A 16,245-nucleotide genomic window follows, 5' to 3' on the forward strand; every position below is an offset into this window, starting at 1 on the left:
GGACATAGACGTTAAAGGCTTTCCGGTTCAGAGGTGCCAATGATGCTATAGCCCACAACACTCCTGGATACTGCCCAAACCAGATGAAAATGTCATTGGGAAATATTTAACAAAACACAATAAAACATAGATAGTATTAATATGTGGTTTTCTAAGTCAATTAGAAATTCTAAGTCGATTATAAGTCAACGTGTCACACACAAGGATACTTATATATGATTCAGTGGTCCCCATTTTGATTTAAATTTGACACAACTGCTCTCATACAATTTTTCATTTTGTAAATGAGGAAACCAAGGCCCAAAGATGTTAAGCGTCCAAGGTCACACTGATAATAAGTAGCACTGCCAGGATTTCAATAGTTACCCTGTAGCTTCAATCAGATCTCTTTTCTGCCATCATTCCTGACTTGCTGCTTTGGCCTGAAGGATTTATAATGAAACTGTCCTTATTTTTATTACTTTATTTTTAAAAAATGTTTAAATTTCATTCATTTCTTTCATTTAGATTATCATGATTATAATTATATAATATTTGTTATTATGTAGTATTACAAAATATTAGGTATTTATCATTACGAAACCAACTATGGCAAAAGGAAAGCTCCAGAATCCTTTAGCTAACTTCTTCTCTTTGTTTGCAATCCCATCAGCTACACCAATTGTCCACCATCCCAACAGAGAGACACATGGGTTATAAACCAGGCCACAAAGGCTCAGTCATACTTCAAACGAGGGAGGGAGCCTCAAGTCTTCTCAAAGAAGGGTCCAGGTTTCACATTTTGAAACCCATCATTAGTCTGTGACGGTTGCTTCTGTGGACAATTGAATTTTTTTTTTTAATGTCAAGCCCATTGAGAAAACACAGAAGAAATCTCAGCATTGTACTCTTGGATTCATGGGATATTTCAGCAAGTCAATTGAGGCCCCTACTCAGAGCAATCCTTCTCAGCCTTTCTTCTTGATCCCTAGAACAGCTTCTAAGTTAGTGGGCACCACAGAGATTCCTCAAATGTGTCTGCTCTGTAGCAATAATCTCCTAATTAGTCTCCCAGAATCTATTCTTTCCCCTCTCCAATCCATCCTCCACATGGTGGCCATATTGGTATAAATAGACCTATTTTTAAGAACCTTCAAAGACTCTTATTGCCTCTAGAATAAAATACCAATTTCTTTGGCATCTAGGGCCCTCCACAATCTGGGCCCAGCTCATTCCTACAGACAAATCATATATTAATCCTCTCCTCTCACTCCACCCCATGTACGTTATAACCAAACTAGTTTACTTACTGTTCCCCATAAACAATATACCTTTCTTCCCTCCATCTGCCCACCCCAATTGTCAGTACCCTGCCCCAATTTCCTTTGTGTTTATTTTGAATATACAGGCATTCCAAAAGTCTTAGCAAAGTTTTAAGCTATTAAAGCTTATAAATGAAAATGCATTTACTTCTCTACTATCTACCTCAAAAAGCTGCTAGGAGAAAAGTGCTTCTATAAAAGTGGCTACTGTATCTCCCTAGTAGAATGTAAGCTCTTTGAGGGCAGAGACTGTCTCGATTTTACATTTGTATCCCACAGGCCCTGGCAATCACTCAATCGTGAATATTTATTAAGCATTTACTTTGTGCCAGGCATCATACCAAATGCTAGGGGTACAATTAAAATAGCCAAAATAGATTCTATATTCAAGGAGCTTTTATTCTCATAGGAGAGGCAACATGCAAATAAATCAGCAAAAATAAGACAAACACAGAGCAAACGGAAGGCAGACTTTGATAGCTCACCTTAGTAGGGGCTTAATAAATGCTTATTGATACACTGTTAATGGATCTATGATTAGGAGAATGAGGCACTATGGGGCCCCAAGACAGAAGAGAGAACAAATGCTGGGAGGTTCCATGAGAGGTGTGCCCTACCAGGAAGGGAGAAACAAGTGAACCAAAGGATGACCAAATGAACTGACACTTTGCTGTTGTTCAGTCTTTTTTCTAGTCATTTTTTCAGTCGTTTCTGACTCTTCATGACCCTATTTGAGGTTTTCTTGAAAAAGATACTTGAGTGGTTTGCTATTTCTTTCTCTAGTTCATTTTGCATATGAAGAAACTGAGGAAAACAGGGTTAAGTGACTTGTCCAGGGTCACACAGCTAGTAAGTGTCTCAGGCTGGATTTGAACTCAAATCTTCCTGACTCTGGGCCTGGCACTCTAAGCATTGCGCCACCTAGCTGCCTCATACTGTATTGAAAGGAAATCCACGTGTAAAGGTGACTAGTGTATCTTGGATGACTCTGGCCTGTCTGTGGTGGGATTGGTTGGGGTAGGACGATGGGATGTATCATTTGGTCCTGGCTCTTTCCATCCTCTCCTTGTGCCATAACTATAGTGAGTAAGGGTACTCACAGGTGTCTGTTTATCTAGGATTGTGGCTTGTGCTACTCTAGAACTCACCTAGGGACTAACTAGAATTAGAGTAGTAAATGGAGAAGAAAAGGGAATACGCATTTTTATAACACCTACTATGTGCTGAGCACTTTTTACAAATATGCTTATTTGTTTCTCACAATAGCCCTGAGAGGTAGGTGCTATTATAATTTCCATTTTACAGTTAAAGAAACTGAGGCATACAAGTGAAGTGACTTCCTCAGAGTCACAGAGCTAGGAAATGTCTGAGGCTGGATTTGAACTCAGGTCTTCCTGACTGTAAGCCCAGAGCTCTATCCACTACACCACCAGCTACATGGGGATGAGAGATGCCATCAGATTCAGTCTAGAGCTTCCAATCTGAATGGTACAAGCTGAGCCTTTTCCCAACTCTCCATTACCTGGAAAAGATGGCCAACCATAGGCATTATGTTGCAATAGCTGTATACATCTATATAAATACATCTCATGTCCAAAGGGGCAAAAAAAAGGTATTTAAGGATCATAGTATATACAATGACTACAATAATGCAAATGAAAATGCTAAAAGACAGTAAACTCATGTTAAGGGCAATAATCAATTCTGGTGCCAGAAAACAAATCATGAAACATTCCTCCCTCTTATACCAGGAAGACAGAAACACATGGACAGAAGAGGATGGGTAGCTGGTCTCAGAGTCAGGAAGACCTGGGGAAAGTCTCACTTTGGATACATACTGGCATGTCCCTGAGCCAATCACTTAATTTCTCAGTGTCTTGGGAAATTCTAAGACTATATAATTTGCAGAGAAGATAACAACCTGCATTGATGAAGGGAGTTTCCACATATGGGAGTTCCCTGTACCAAATGAAATCACTGATCCAGTCCAGTCCCTATCCCTATATCTTTTACAACTGAAAGTAACTCATCCAGAATAATAATGCAAAATATGGACTGGGAAAAATCTTTGCATTAAGCATTTTCTAATAATGCTCTGACACACAAAATTGTCAAGGAATTGATATAAATTTATAAGAGAAAGAGCCATCTTCTCAAAGTTAACTGGTCAAAGGATATAGAGGCAGTTCTTAAAAGAAGAAATAAAAATACCTCTTTGAGAGCAGAGACTGCTTTTGCCTTTCTTTGTATCCTTAGCACAGTATGAGGCACATAGTAGGTATTCAATAAATGTTTGCTGACTGACCTACAAATTGCCAAATAATTAGATGAAAAAGTGTTCAAAATATCCAGTAATCAGGGAAATGCAAATTATAACAATCCTGAGACCTTACACCAAATAGACAAAGATAATAAAAGATGATAAAATTCAGAGCTTCCATGTCAGTGGAAAAACTGACACATGCTAATCTATAGCTAGTGGAATTATAAACTGGTTCAATCTTTTTGAAAAGCAATATAGAATTATATGATGAGAACTACAAACATATCCCTGCCCTTTGATCCTGTGAGCCCCCAGGAGGTGGATTTGTTATTCAGTCATTTCAGGTGTGTCCAACTCTTGGTGATCCAATTTGGGGTTTTCTTGGCAGAGATACTGATGTATCTTCTCCAGCTCATTTTATAGATGAGGAAACTGAGGCAAACAAGGTTAAGTGACTTGCCCAGGGTCACACAGGTAGTTAGTGTCTGGGGCCAGATTTTAACTCAGGTCTCCCTGACTCCAGGACCAGTGCTCTATCCATTGCACCACCCAGCTGCCCCCAGGAGGTGGGTACTTTAAACATATTAGTGACAAAGGGAAAAAAAATTTTCTGCAAAAAGTATTAGCACTAGCCCCTAATAGAAAAAAAAAACCTGGAAATAAATGAAATGCTCAATAACTAGAAAATTAAATTATGATATATAAATGTAATGGAATAATTGTCATTGCTCAATAAAGGTCAAATATGAAGAATTTTTTAAAAAATAAGATGATGACATGGTAAACTAATTAGATAACAGATGCATCATACAAAATGAGTAGGCACAGATGACTTGTGATCTATATCTTTAGAAAAAGAACCCACACCACAGAATATAAATTACTTGAGTTTGTATCTATAGCTTCATCACCTAGCATAGTGCCTGGTACATAATAGATGCTTAATAAATGCTTACTGATTGATGAAATCACAAATCCATCAAAAAAGCCTAAATATGTACAGATAGTCCCCTGCTGACAAAGGGGTCATGCTCTCAAAGTTCATGTGTAAGGCCTGCCAACATATTTCCACGTAGAAATGATGTTATATGGTTGAGTTACTAGGCTACCCCCCAAAAAAGCATATTTAACTCATGATGTAACTGAACTATAGGGATGAGCTCACCTGAATTCTAATCAACCCCAATATAAGGAGATACACAGAGTATTTGATCTCCTTTCTAGGAGCCAAGGAACAATCCTATGAAAAAATCAGCCAAAAGCCATCTATTATGCTCTTACTCTATACCAGGAATTGTCCTAAATGCTGGGGATCCATAGAAAGAGACAAAAGGGTCTCTCAAGAAGCCCATATTTTAATGGGGAAATTACATGCAAATAACTATGTGCATGCAGAATATACATGTATGTGTCTTTATATGCATACATATGCACATACACATACACACACACTGTAAATCAAAGACATTCTCAAAGGGAAGGCTCTGGCAATGGGATAGGCCTAGAAAGGTATCCTGTAGAAAGTAGGATTTGAACTGAGTCTTGAAGAAAGCCAGGAGTCAGGTGAGGAAAAAGAACATCCCAGTCATGCGAGAAGGCCAATGAAAAGGTGTAGAGTTGGGAGATGTGAGTGTCAGGTATAAGGATAGCAAGGTGGCCAGTGTCAATAGATCAGTGAGTGTACACAGAGGGGAGTACGACTGAAAAGACAGGAATGGGCCAAGTTGTGAAGTTCTTAAGTGAAAAATAGGATTTTCTTTCAATCCTTGAGGGAACAGAGAGCTACTGAAGTTTCTTGTGGGGGGTAAGGGGAGAATATTTTGGCAGTTAAATGAAGGTTACACTGAAGTGTGGAGAGACTTGTGGCAGGCAGACCAATCATCAGGCTTTTGTACTAGTCTAGGTAAGAGGTGATGAAAGCCTGCACCAGGGTGTAGCTCTACCAGCGAAGAGAACGGGATGTATGCAAGAGATGTCATGGAAGTAAGAACAGTAAGATTTGATAACGCATTGGATATGTAGGATAAAGGAAGGGGCAGTCCAGGATGACTTGGTTGGATGGTGGTGTTGGGATGAAGGTAGAGTTTGGGGGAAAGATAACGAGTTCTCGTTTTGGACATATTGACTTCAAGATGGCTGTGAGATATGCAATTTGAGATGTCTGAGAAACAACTGATGACGTGAGCCTGGAGGTCAGAAGAGAGGCTAGGGGTGGATAAACAGAACTGAAGAATTATCTGCATTGAGATGAGATTTGAACCCATGGAAGTTGAGATTTTGAAGTTGGTAAAATTTGTCTTTGGCTCCTCACCTCCCCTTCTAGACTCTGCCCACGTCTTGATGCCCCTGCCCCTGGACCCCAGGATCTCCAGGGTTCAGAGTCCTTGAATCTCAGCCAGGTGGTCATTTGTACGTGTGTACTGTCTTCAAGTTAGAGACTACTTAGATATGAAAAGAGAGAAAAGTGCATAAATGGACGGGTGACAGATGGACATACAGATTTGTTCTTGTGCTGTATGCTATATCCATAGTGAGATACATGAAAAAGACACGGCCATGTAAAAGAGCAAGCCCACGTGCTGTATTGGGACATGAAGAGACCTCTAACACAGTGGGTGGAAGATTTCAGAGAGAAAACAGACAAGAGCCAAACAGAACAAGGAGGTACACCACTGAAGTACACACTGACAAGACCACAGATCCAGTGAAGAAATGAAGTATCTACAAGAGATGAATATATCTGGGGGGCTAGGTGACACAGTGGACAGAGTAGTGAACCTAGAGTCAGGAATACCTGAGTTTAAATCTGGCCTCACTCACTGGCCATATGACCCTGGGTAGATCATTTACCTGCTGCCTGCCTCAGTTTCCTCATCTGTAAAATGATGATAATAGTTATACCTACCTCACAGAGTTGGTATTAGGATCATATGAGATTATTAAGGTACTCTGCAAACTTTAAAGAGCTAAGCTATTGTTATTATTATCTACTCAAATACCTAATTGAATCTCTGATCTCATCGCTATAGGTGTTCTGTCCAATGATGCAGTCACACCCACCCATGCCTGCCTGTGCTATGTGACTCTTGTCCTCACATCCCATAAGTTCACGATAGGAGGGCCACCCAATCTGCTAGGGGACTTCCTCACTTTCTCTTGACATTCCCAGTTTGTCCACGGGTCTCTCCCTCTTACCAAGTGACCAGCTCATTTGTTCCATTCCCATATTTCTTTGATAAATGTCTTCTACTCTACTTCCCCTTCATAATTCTTTGTGATGCATGGTTTTGGTTTGCTCAAACACAGCCCAGGATTTTCCACTGCCATATGGCTGTTATCCCCTTTCCCAAACATCTATCTAGACATCAAACAATCCATTAACCCATCAATTGACAATCACTCAGCAAAAGCCCACCATACACTCAGTCCCCTACTAGGTGCTGAGGATATAAGGACAAAAAAACCCTCCAAACGGTCCACACTAGCAGCGAGTTTACAATCTAATAGGAGACATAATATGTACACATATGAATATATGAAAATAGATTTAAAAAACACAAATATAAGCATAGTTACAAAATAAATACCAGGCAATTTGTAGAGGCAACTCTACCAAGTGTGTGTGTGTGGGGCGGGGGGGACAGGAAAGGTCTCACCAAGGAGATGGCCCCCGAGCTGCACTTCAAAGGAAGCTAGGATTCTAACAGGCAGAAGTGAAGACGGGAGTAGATTCTGTGCACATGGGAATATATAGTAGAGCAGCTTTCTGTCATTAAAAGCTTAAAATTCCACTATGCCTTTTGGGGTACTGTATGTCTGTATACATATGCATGTATATATGTATATATGTATATATGTATGCAATATGTGTATATATTGTATGCATATCTTATAAGTTATAATATACACACATGCATATTTATACATCTGAGGAATCATGGCAGAATGAAGAGAGAGATTGGCTTTGAAGCCAAAGAAGAGCTAGATTAAAGATCTCCCCTCTGCCACATACTGGCTTTGTGAGCCTGTACAAATTACTTCAATTCCCAGGTCTCTAGGCAATTCTCTAACACTGTAAAGAGCAGAACGTTCTGGACCTACCCAGGGAGAGGCAGTTTTCTGTACCACTGAAATCACAGGACCAGTCCTTATTCCCACATGCCTGTATAACATATCATCAGTACCCCGGAGAACCTAATAAACATTTCTAATGGATCTATAAGGTTCCCATCACCACATCCCCTCATTACTCTGGTTTGCATTTATGGCATTTGGTTTCTGGATATAAAGTTGGAAAAAATGTATTTGTGTTCCTGAAATATTTCAAAGATAATGTTTATATTTGCCACCATTATACCCTCCAATCCAAAAACTGGCAAAGGCAAATGAGGAAACCCAGAAGGTTCTGCTATTTCCACAACATCTTCATGAAGCACCCACGTGTCTAGATGCCCAATGAGGAGCCTGCTAGAGACTTAACTATCCAGACCCAGCTTAATCAAGTGACTAAACAGGCATGCATGCTTCGTGGCATCATCTATGTGCCAGGCACTATGCTAAGTGCTGGGATACAAAGAGAGGTAAAAAACAGTCTCCGCCCTAAAGGAGCTTATAAGCTAAAGGAGGAGACAAGAAGCAAATAAATACGCACAAACAAGCTCTATACAGGAAAAATCAGAAATAATTAAGAGACAGAAGACATTGGGAAAGGCTTCCTGTAGAAGATGGGATTTTATCGGGGACTTAAGGGAAGGCAGGGAGGTCAGGAGGCAGAGATGAGGAGGGAGAGCGCTCCACACGTTGGTGACAGACAGAAAATGTCTGGAGCCAGGAAATGCAGCAACTTGTTTGTGGAACAGCAAGCAGACAAGTGTTACTGGATCAAAGAGTACTTGGTGGGGAGTGAGGTCTAAAAAGACTAGAAAGATGGGGGGAGGGGCTAGGTGAGGAAGGGCATGGAATACCAAACAGACAACTGATCCTGGAGGTGTTAAGGAGCCACTGAAGTTTACTAGCGGGCAGGGGAGACATGATCGCGCTTTAAGAAAGTCACTTTAGTGGCCAAATGGAGGATGGATGGAGTTGGGAGAGACTTGAGGCAGGTGAGCCCGCCAGCAGCAATTGCAGCAGTGCAGATGTGAGGTGATAAGGGTCTGCACTGGGGGGTGGCAGTGTCAGAGGGCGGAAAGGGACATAAACGAGAGATAATGCAAAGGTAAAACCAACAGACTTGGCAACAGCTTGGACATGGGGGTAAGAGATAGGCAGGGCTCCAGGATGACTCCTAGGTTGTGAGCCCGAGGGACTGGGAAGATGGTGTTGCCCTCTACAGGACTAGGGAAGAGGGGAGGAGGAGAGGGTTTAGGGGGAAAGATGATAAGTTCTGTTTTGGACGTGTCTGCTTGTAACTTTGCAGAATGTGGGGAGTGATGTAGAGAACGCATCCTAGAAAATCCTGTGCATTTGTACCCTTGGCCTCACCTGCCTGGTCTGAGGAATAATAATGGCTAATATAACGACAGCAAGTCTCTTTCCCTCTCTGGGTCACAATCTGCTCACGTGAAAAAGAAGAGGGTTAGAACTGATGATGCCCCAGCTCCTTTCAACTTAAAAAAAAAAATCTGTTCTTTCTCTGAATCCAATGATCCTAAGTCCCCTAAGGTTTGCAAAACACTTTACACCTTTAGCTTATTGGATCCTCACAACAACCCTTCAAGGAGCTATTATCATCTTCATTTTACAGATGAGGAAACTGAGGCTGAGAGAGAAGTGACTTGTCCAGGATCACAGAGGAAGGAAGTGTCTGAGGCAGAATCTGACTGAGCCTCAGAGGTCCCACCAGGGTGTTTATGTTCCCTCAAGGCACTGCCCCTTTGTGCTCGATGTAAAAGTGAGGCAGGCTCAGGCTACGTGAGGCCTCTTTTTCTGTTCTTAAGAAAACAGAAGGCATTAAATTCTTACCCTCTCCTGGGGGCTTCAGGCCTCCAGAGAGGTGAGCCAGAGGAAGGAAGCCCAGATGTTATACAAAGGGCTCCAGCATCCCATTGGGTGGCCCTCCTTAGGAGCCCCCTCTAATGAATAGGCTTCTCCCTGGGGCTGATGAGTGTCCTCAGATGACTTCTGGGAAGCAAGGGCCTTTTCCTTTCTGGTTTACAGTCTGCTCATGTGAAAAAGAAGAGGGCTGGAACTGATGATGTCTCAGGTTCTTTCCAACTTAAAAAAATCTATGTTCTAAAGGCCCTCCTAGCTCTGAATCCTATGATCTTAAACCCTCTTATCTGGTCAGAAAAACTGGAGTCAATAACGGCCAGAGAATCACTGAATCTCAGAGCTAGAAACAACCTCACAGGGCATTTGCTCCAAACTGGCCCCAAATCTTCTCAGCCAGGATCCCTCCAAATGAAAGCCACCAGAGACGGGGAACTCACTCTCTTTTTGGACAGCCCCTTCATTGGGTGGATGGCTCTACCTGTTGGGAAGAGTTCCCTTATATTAGATAATATCTGTCCCGTTACAATTCCCTAGCTTCCATGCTGCCAGTCCTGCTCTTTGAAGCCAGCAAGGCGTGCCCTTGCTCACAACATCCCTTAACACCCAATCTAGCTCTCACCTCCACCCCCAAATCTTCTCCAAACTAAACACCTCCAATTGTAGCCGATTATCTCATAGTGGTTTCAAACTCAACTTGTTCAAGATAGATCTCTCATCCTTTTTCTCCCCAAGTCTACTCCTGTTCTGAACTTGCCTATTGTGGTGAGGGCACCACCATCTTCCCAGTCATGGTTCAAAACCTCAACTACTCACTCTCACTTATCTTCCACATCTGCTCCACTGTCAAATCTTGTCCATTCTAATTTTCCTGATCTCTCTTTTATATGTCTCCTTTTCTTCTCTGACATTACTGCTGCCCTAACTCAGACCTCTGGCACCTCCCAAACGGACTATTGCAGAAGCCTCCTAGTTATTCTCCCCACCTCAAGGCTCTCCTCCATTCCAATCCATTCTGCACTCAGCTGCCAAAGTGGTTTTTCTAAATAAAGGACTCACCCCCACCCAACCCTCACCCCACACACACTCAGTAAACTCCAGTGGCTCCAACATCAAACACAAGATCTTCTGTGGGGCTTTAAAAACACTTCACAATCTGGCCCCTTCCTACCTTTAAGAATCTTTTTATGCTTTCCTCCTATTGACTAAGGCAGCTAGATGGAACAGTGGATAAAACACCAGGCCTGGAGTCAGAAAGACTCATCTTCTTGAATTCAAATACGGCCTCAGACACTTCCTAGCTGTGTGACACCAAGCAAGTCACTTAACCCTGTTTGCCTCATTTCCTCCTCTGTAAAAGGAGCTGGAGAAGGAAATGGCAAACCACCCCCAGTATCTCTGCCAAGAAAACTCCAAATGTAATTACAAAGAGTCAGACATGACTGAAAAATGACTGAATAAAAAAACAACTTATCTACTAACGTGACTATTCAGGACACTCCCTTTCCCATCATCCCTTTGTACTGGTTACCCCTCAAGCCTAGAATGTTCACCTACTCCCCCCATTATCTCTAATTCCTAGGTTCCCTGGCTTTCAAGACTCAGACCAAATCCCTCATTCTGGAGGAAGCCTTTTCTGGTCCCCCCAGGTGCTAGTTCCTTCTCTTCTCAGACTGTCTTGTATATACCTAGTTATATGTCCATGTTTTCTCCTAATAAGAATAGTTAGTGCTTTTTGAATATTTGCAAAGTGCTATACATATGTTATTTCAGTTGATTCTCACAACAGCCCTAAGAGGTGGGTGTTATTATTATCCCCATTTTACAGATGAGGAAATTGAGGATGAGAAAAGTTAAAGGACTTGCCCAGGATCACACAGATAGTATCTGAGGCAAGATTTGAACTCAAGTCTTCCTGACATTCTAACCTATATGACCTCCTTGAGGCTGGAGATTGTTTTTACCTTTCTTTGTATCCCCAGTGCTTAACTCAGAGCTTAAGGAAAATACATACAAATGTACACATATATACATATGTATGTGTGTGTGTGTATATATATAATATACACGTATATTTTTGCCCTTAGCACTTTGGGACTGAGTAGAACATAGAGTTACTTTCCACTGTGTCTTTCCCCTAGGTTGGCTCAGCCAGAAGCACAGTGATCACCATCATTCCAGAAGGATTCATTTTATTCATTAAAGACTTGGCTGACCATGAAGCTAGGGCCCATGATGGGAGGGTCAAGGGCCCTGGTGAGTCAGAGCCTTGAAGGGAAGGGTCAACTACAGACACATAGGGAAATATAGGAGAGTCCCATTATGCCACATTTAACTTCCAAGAATTCACTCACCATAGTGCATTTAACTTAAGGAAATTCAACTATGGACTGAGCAAAAAGAGGAAGAGAAGAAAAGAGTAATTCACATGGCGCAGCTATTCTACTCAATGCTCCCAATAAGGTGAGATGAAGATAAAATCACATGCTATTTGTGGAATCCTTTCAAGGTATCTTTTCTCCCCTAATTATCAGTTTCCCTGCCAGCTAAATCTTTACCTATTTTGGTTTTCCTCTAAATTCTGGTTTCTAACTCATTTCTAATCAGCAACTTAGCTGGGTATTACAAAAAATAAAATTTATATCCAGTTGTTTCCATAAGAACCATGTCATTTCCCTTCCCCATCCTGATTCAGAAGGTTTTCTTTTGGAGACCCCAGTCCCTTTACAGCTATTGAAAGACACTCTACTATCCTTTCTGATATGTTTCACCTTTCCTTCTGACTTAATAACCAAACCTCATACTCTTTACTATATGGAAGTTTTTGTTACTTTGGTCAACATAGTCATATAGAAACATTAACCAACTCCTCATCCCCTCCCATGTGGATGATAAATACTCCAGCTTTCTTTTTTTTTTTAAATATTTTTTTCCAATTACATGTAAAAATAATTTTTAACATTCATTTTTTAAAATTCTGAGTTCCAAGTTCTTTCCCTTCTTCCCCATCCCCTCCTTGAGAAGAAAAGCAATTTGATATAGATTATACATGTACAGTCATTCCAAATATATTTCCATGTTAGCCATGTTGCAAAAAAAAACCACAGACCAAGAATACCACAACTTTCTAGGGACTCTCCTTGACTTCCACGTCTCCCCTTCCCATCCCTCCCACATAAGGCTGCCACAATAAACTTCTTCTCTGAAAAACCGGCTCTCTACAAAATAAAGCCCAGATTCCTTTGCAGATCTTTCAAGGGCCTCCACAGTATAGCCCCATTCTACCTACTCTACCTCTCACTTCACTGCTCCCCAGCACTCACCTTCCTCTTACGGTGAGGTCAACCTCCTCATTGCTCCTTGGACACACTGTTCATTCCCACCTCCCTGTCTTTGCCTCACACTAAGCCCCATCCGAGAGTGCCCTCTCTCTACCCTCATGTCTAACCTTATCCTTCTTCCAATACAGGCTGTATCTCCATTAGAATGGAAGCTCCTTGAAGGCAGGGGCTGTCTTTTGCCTTTCTTTGTATCCTCAGTGCTTAGCACAGTCCCTGGTATACTGAAAGCCTTTAATAAATGTCTATTGATTGACAAGTCCTACCTGAGGTCTGCCATGGAGCCTTCTTTGACAAATCTGGCTGGCCCACAGTGACTATTTCCTTCTCTCCTCTGACAGCACCTCTCCTTTAGATCCCATACCTTAGCACTTAATTAGATTGGATCCTTGTTTGTTTGGATGACTCTTCTTTGTTTTGTTTCCCCCTGAAATCTCTTATCCTCCACATGGCATGTTCTGCTAATACTACTATTTGGCCCTTTTTTCAAGGATCAAGATTCAATGGAAATCACAAAATCTTAACCAAGAGACATCCCTGTTTAGGCAACCAGACTATGCTTATCCTTGATGGAGGCAGGAAGGGCCAGGGACACTCTTCTTGCCCTGGACACACTGCCGTTCAGACCTCTAAGTACAATTTCAGGATTCCCAAGAACAGGGAGACCTCTCCATTCCTTGGGCTTCCCCAGGGGAGGTATTAACCAGGCCGGGTGACCCAAGAGATAACCATCTCCCAAAGGCTTTGGGAGGTTTCTCTGTATCCACCATCTGCCATGTCTCACTTTCCTTTCTCTGTATTCACCATCCACCATGCCTCGCTTCCCTTTGTCTGTATCCACCATCTGCCATGCCTCGCTTCCCTTTCTCTGTATTCACCATCCACCACGTCTCGCCTTCCTTTCTCCGTATTTACCATCCGCCATGCCTCACTTCCCTTTCTCTGTATCCACCATCCACCATGCCTCTCTCCCCACCTACTCCCCAGCTCCAAACGGCCAAACCACCCTTACCTGGAAGCCGCAATCTCCGCTTTCTGCTTGGCGATAGTGGCCGCTCGTTCAGCTGCCTCAACAGCGCGGTCGACCTTCTCCCGGATCTTGCTGGCCCTCAATGGAATCAGGTTCTTGCGCTTCCCGCTCACCAGAATATTCTGTTTATATTTCCCTTCCTCCTTCGTACCATCCGGGAAGGTCATGCACCCATAGCCATGACGTTTATTGTTGGCCCACTCCCCCTCGTACTTGAGTCCATCCGAGCGCTGGCTCAGCCCAAAGCCAGACCGTTTGTCATTCTTCCACTCCCCCACATAGGTCTCAGTTGTGGTGGCATCGATGTCATCCTCAATGACAGACAGCTCCGCCTCCCCCTCACCCAGGCTGATGGTGGAGTTGATGTCACTGGCAGTGGAGCTGACCGTACTCATTCCAGCCTCGCTGCGGAAGGAACTCTGCTTGCTCCTCTGGCTGGCGAGGCTACTCTTGGATTCCGACTTCCGCAGCTTCAAGCCACTTAGCAGGGACCGCCGGAAAAGCCCCTTCTTCTTGCTCTTGAGGATCTCGGCATCGCTATGAGCCACAAGGACAAAGCCCCCCCGGGACACCGCAGGGCTGCCGGCCACAGCAGGTGAGGCATCTGGATGCAGTGCTGTGCCATTGGTGTGCTCACTCCTCAGCGAGTTGATGGACGTCCTCAGGGGTGACCTGATGACCGCAGCCATGCCGTACGGGACGCTCTGCCGGACGCCATAGCCTTGGCGCATTCCACCAACCCACTGACCCTGGTAAGTCCCTGGGAAAGACAGAAGACAAATGAGTGAGCTGTTGTTTCAACCCTATGTAGGGTACAACATAAGTTAAGGCAGGAGAAAATCCTCTACAACAAGGAGACCAACTTTTAGAAGAGAGAAGAATGGGGGAGAGAGTGGGGAAGATCTTTTATCATCTCATTCCTCTATTCAAAAACCTTCAGTTACTCCTCACTGACTACATGATAAAGTCTAAACTCTTTAACTTGGCAGTCAAGGTCCTCTGCAATATGGCGCCAATCCATGGACTTTCTGCCCTACCCAGACTGGTCTATTTCCTGTCCCCCAAACATCTTCAGTGAATTCCAAGTTCTCTGACTTTGCTCAAGGCCCTAACAGAGAACTGGCCCAAGATAGTAACAGTGTAAAAGGCTGGAGTGCCAGAATGGCTACTCTCAGATTAATGAGTGGTCTCTCCAAGAACAAGAACATCCCTTGGTCAGCAGGCATGGACTGGAGAGAAGATGGGAAGAAGGAGGGCATTCCTAGCTATTACTCTTGGATCTGGTTTCTCCCAGAGGCAAAAGTGGCTTCCTGCACCTGCAAAAATAAGACCTCTCCATAAAGTTAGCCCCAACACAAAGGTTTACACAATCCCAGATCTGGTAGATTCAGACAAATCATAAGGGGAAAAAAATCAACTAAACCATTTGAACAAACTTCCAAGTCCAGTCAGTAAAAACTATCCATTGAATAGTCAGGCAGACCCACAGATCATCTATGCTGAATTTATGACAGGCATGTGTCACAGTAGAGAGAACAAGCAGTCTTAAAATCAGGATGATTTGGATTCAATTCCTGCTTCTGATACAGACTTGCTGAGTCTCTGAGCAGGTCACTTAGCCTCCCAATTCCCCTCCCTTTCTCTCTTCGTCCCCCAAGATACTCTAACAATATAAGTCACCGTGCAGGGGACCATCCAGATTAACAGGGAGATCCCTCTCCCAATGCAATCACAGGTCCAGGACAAGCAAAAACCTTGGTGCATAGGGTCTAGATCTGGAAGGCCCAGAGAGATTAAGTAATTTGCCCAAAGTTACACAGGTTATAAGTAACAGAAGCAAGACCAGAGCCTGGAGAACTGTCAAATCCGGTGTTCTTTCCTTTCTAACCAACTTCCATACTGCCTTCAGCACATCATGGGGACCTTCAAGTTCATCTAGTCCAGCTGCCATTTTACAGATTAGAAAATTGAGACTCAGAGAGACACTTGTGCAGGGTCACAAAACTGGTAAGTTATTTGAGGCGGGATTCCAACCCAGATCTTCAAGTACCATACTCTATCTACCAACATTGCCTCTCTTCAAAGATTCCATCAGTGTGGAGTTCCCTCCCCCACAGTCCTTTTTTGTTGTAGAAGACAATCTGTATTAGCTGCTGTAAAAATAAACATGAATCATTTGGTGACTAATGAGCCCTTCTGAGTTCAGCTAGGCTGATTCTTAGACAACAGATACAAGAGATAGAGCTTGGGCCAAGGCTACATATTCAGTCATAATATCATCAAAGGCAGCCAAATGATGCAGTTGAAAGCTGGACTTGCAGTCAG

General features: G+C 42.9%; 1 protein-coding gene across 1 annotated transcript in view; it reads right to left on the reverse strand.

Moving 5' to 3' along the window:
• JPH3 (junctophilin 3) overlaps positions 1–16,245 on the reverse strand; it is a 190,627-nt gene that overhangs the window by 115,045 nt on the left and 59,337 nt on the right. Inside the window, exon 2 of the mRNA XM_020989206.2 lies at positions 13,903–14,680. Coding sequence (XP_020844865.1) covers positions 13,903–14,680 — 778 coding nt within the window. The remainder of the gene's footprint in view (positions 1–13,902; positions 14,681–16,245) is intronic.

Source organism: Phascolarctos cinereus, unplaced genomic scaffold, assembly GCF_003287225.1.
Source record: "Phascolarctos cinereus isolate Bilbo 61053 unplaced genomic scaffold, phaCin_HiC Scaffold_2;HRSCAF=192, whole genome shotgun sequence".
In the NCBI taxonomy this organism is placed as follows: domain Eukaryota; kingdom Metazoa; phylum Chordata; class Mammalia; order Diprotodontia; family Phascolarctidae; genus Phascolarctos; species Phascolarctos cinereus.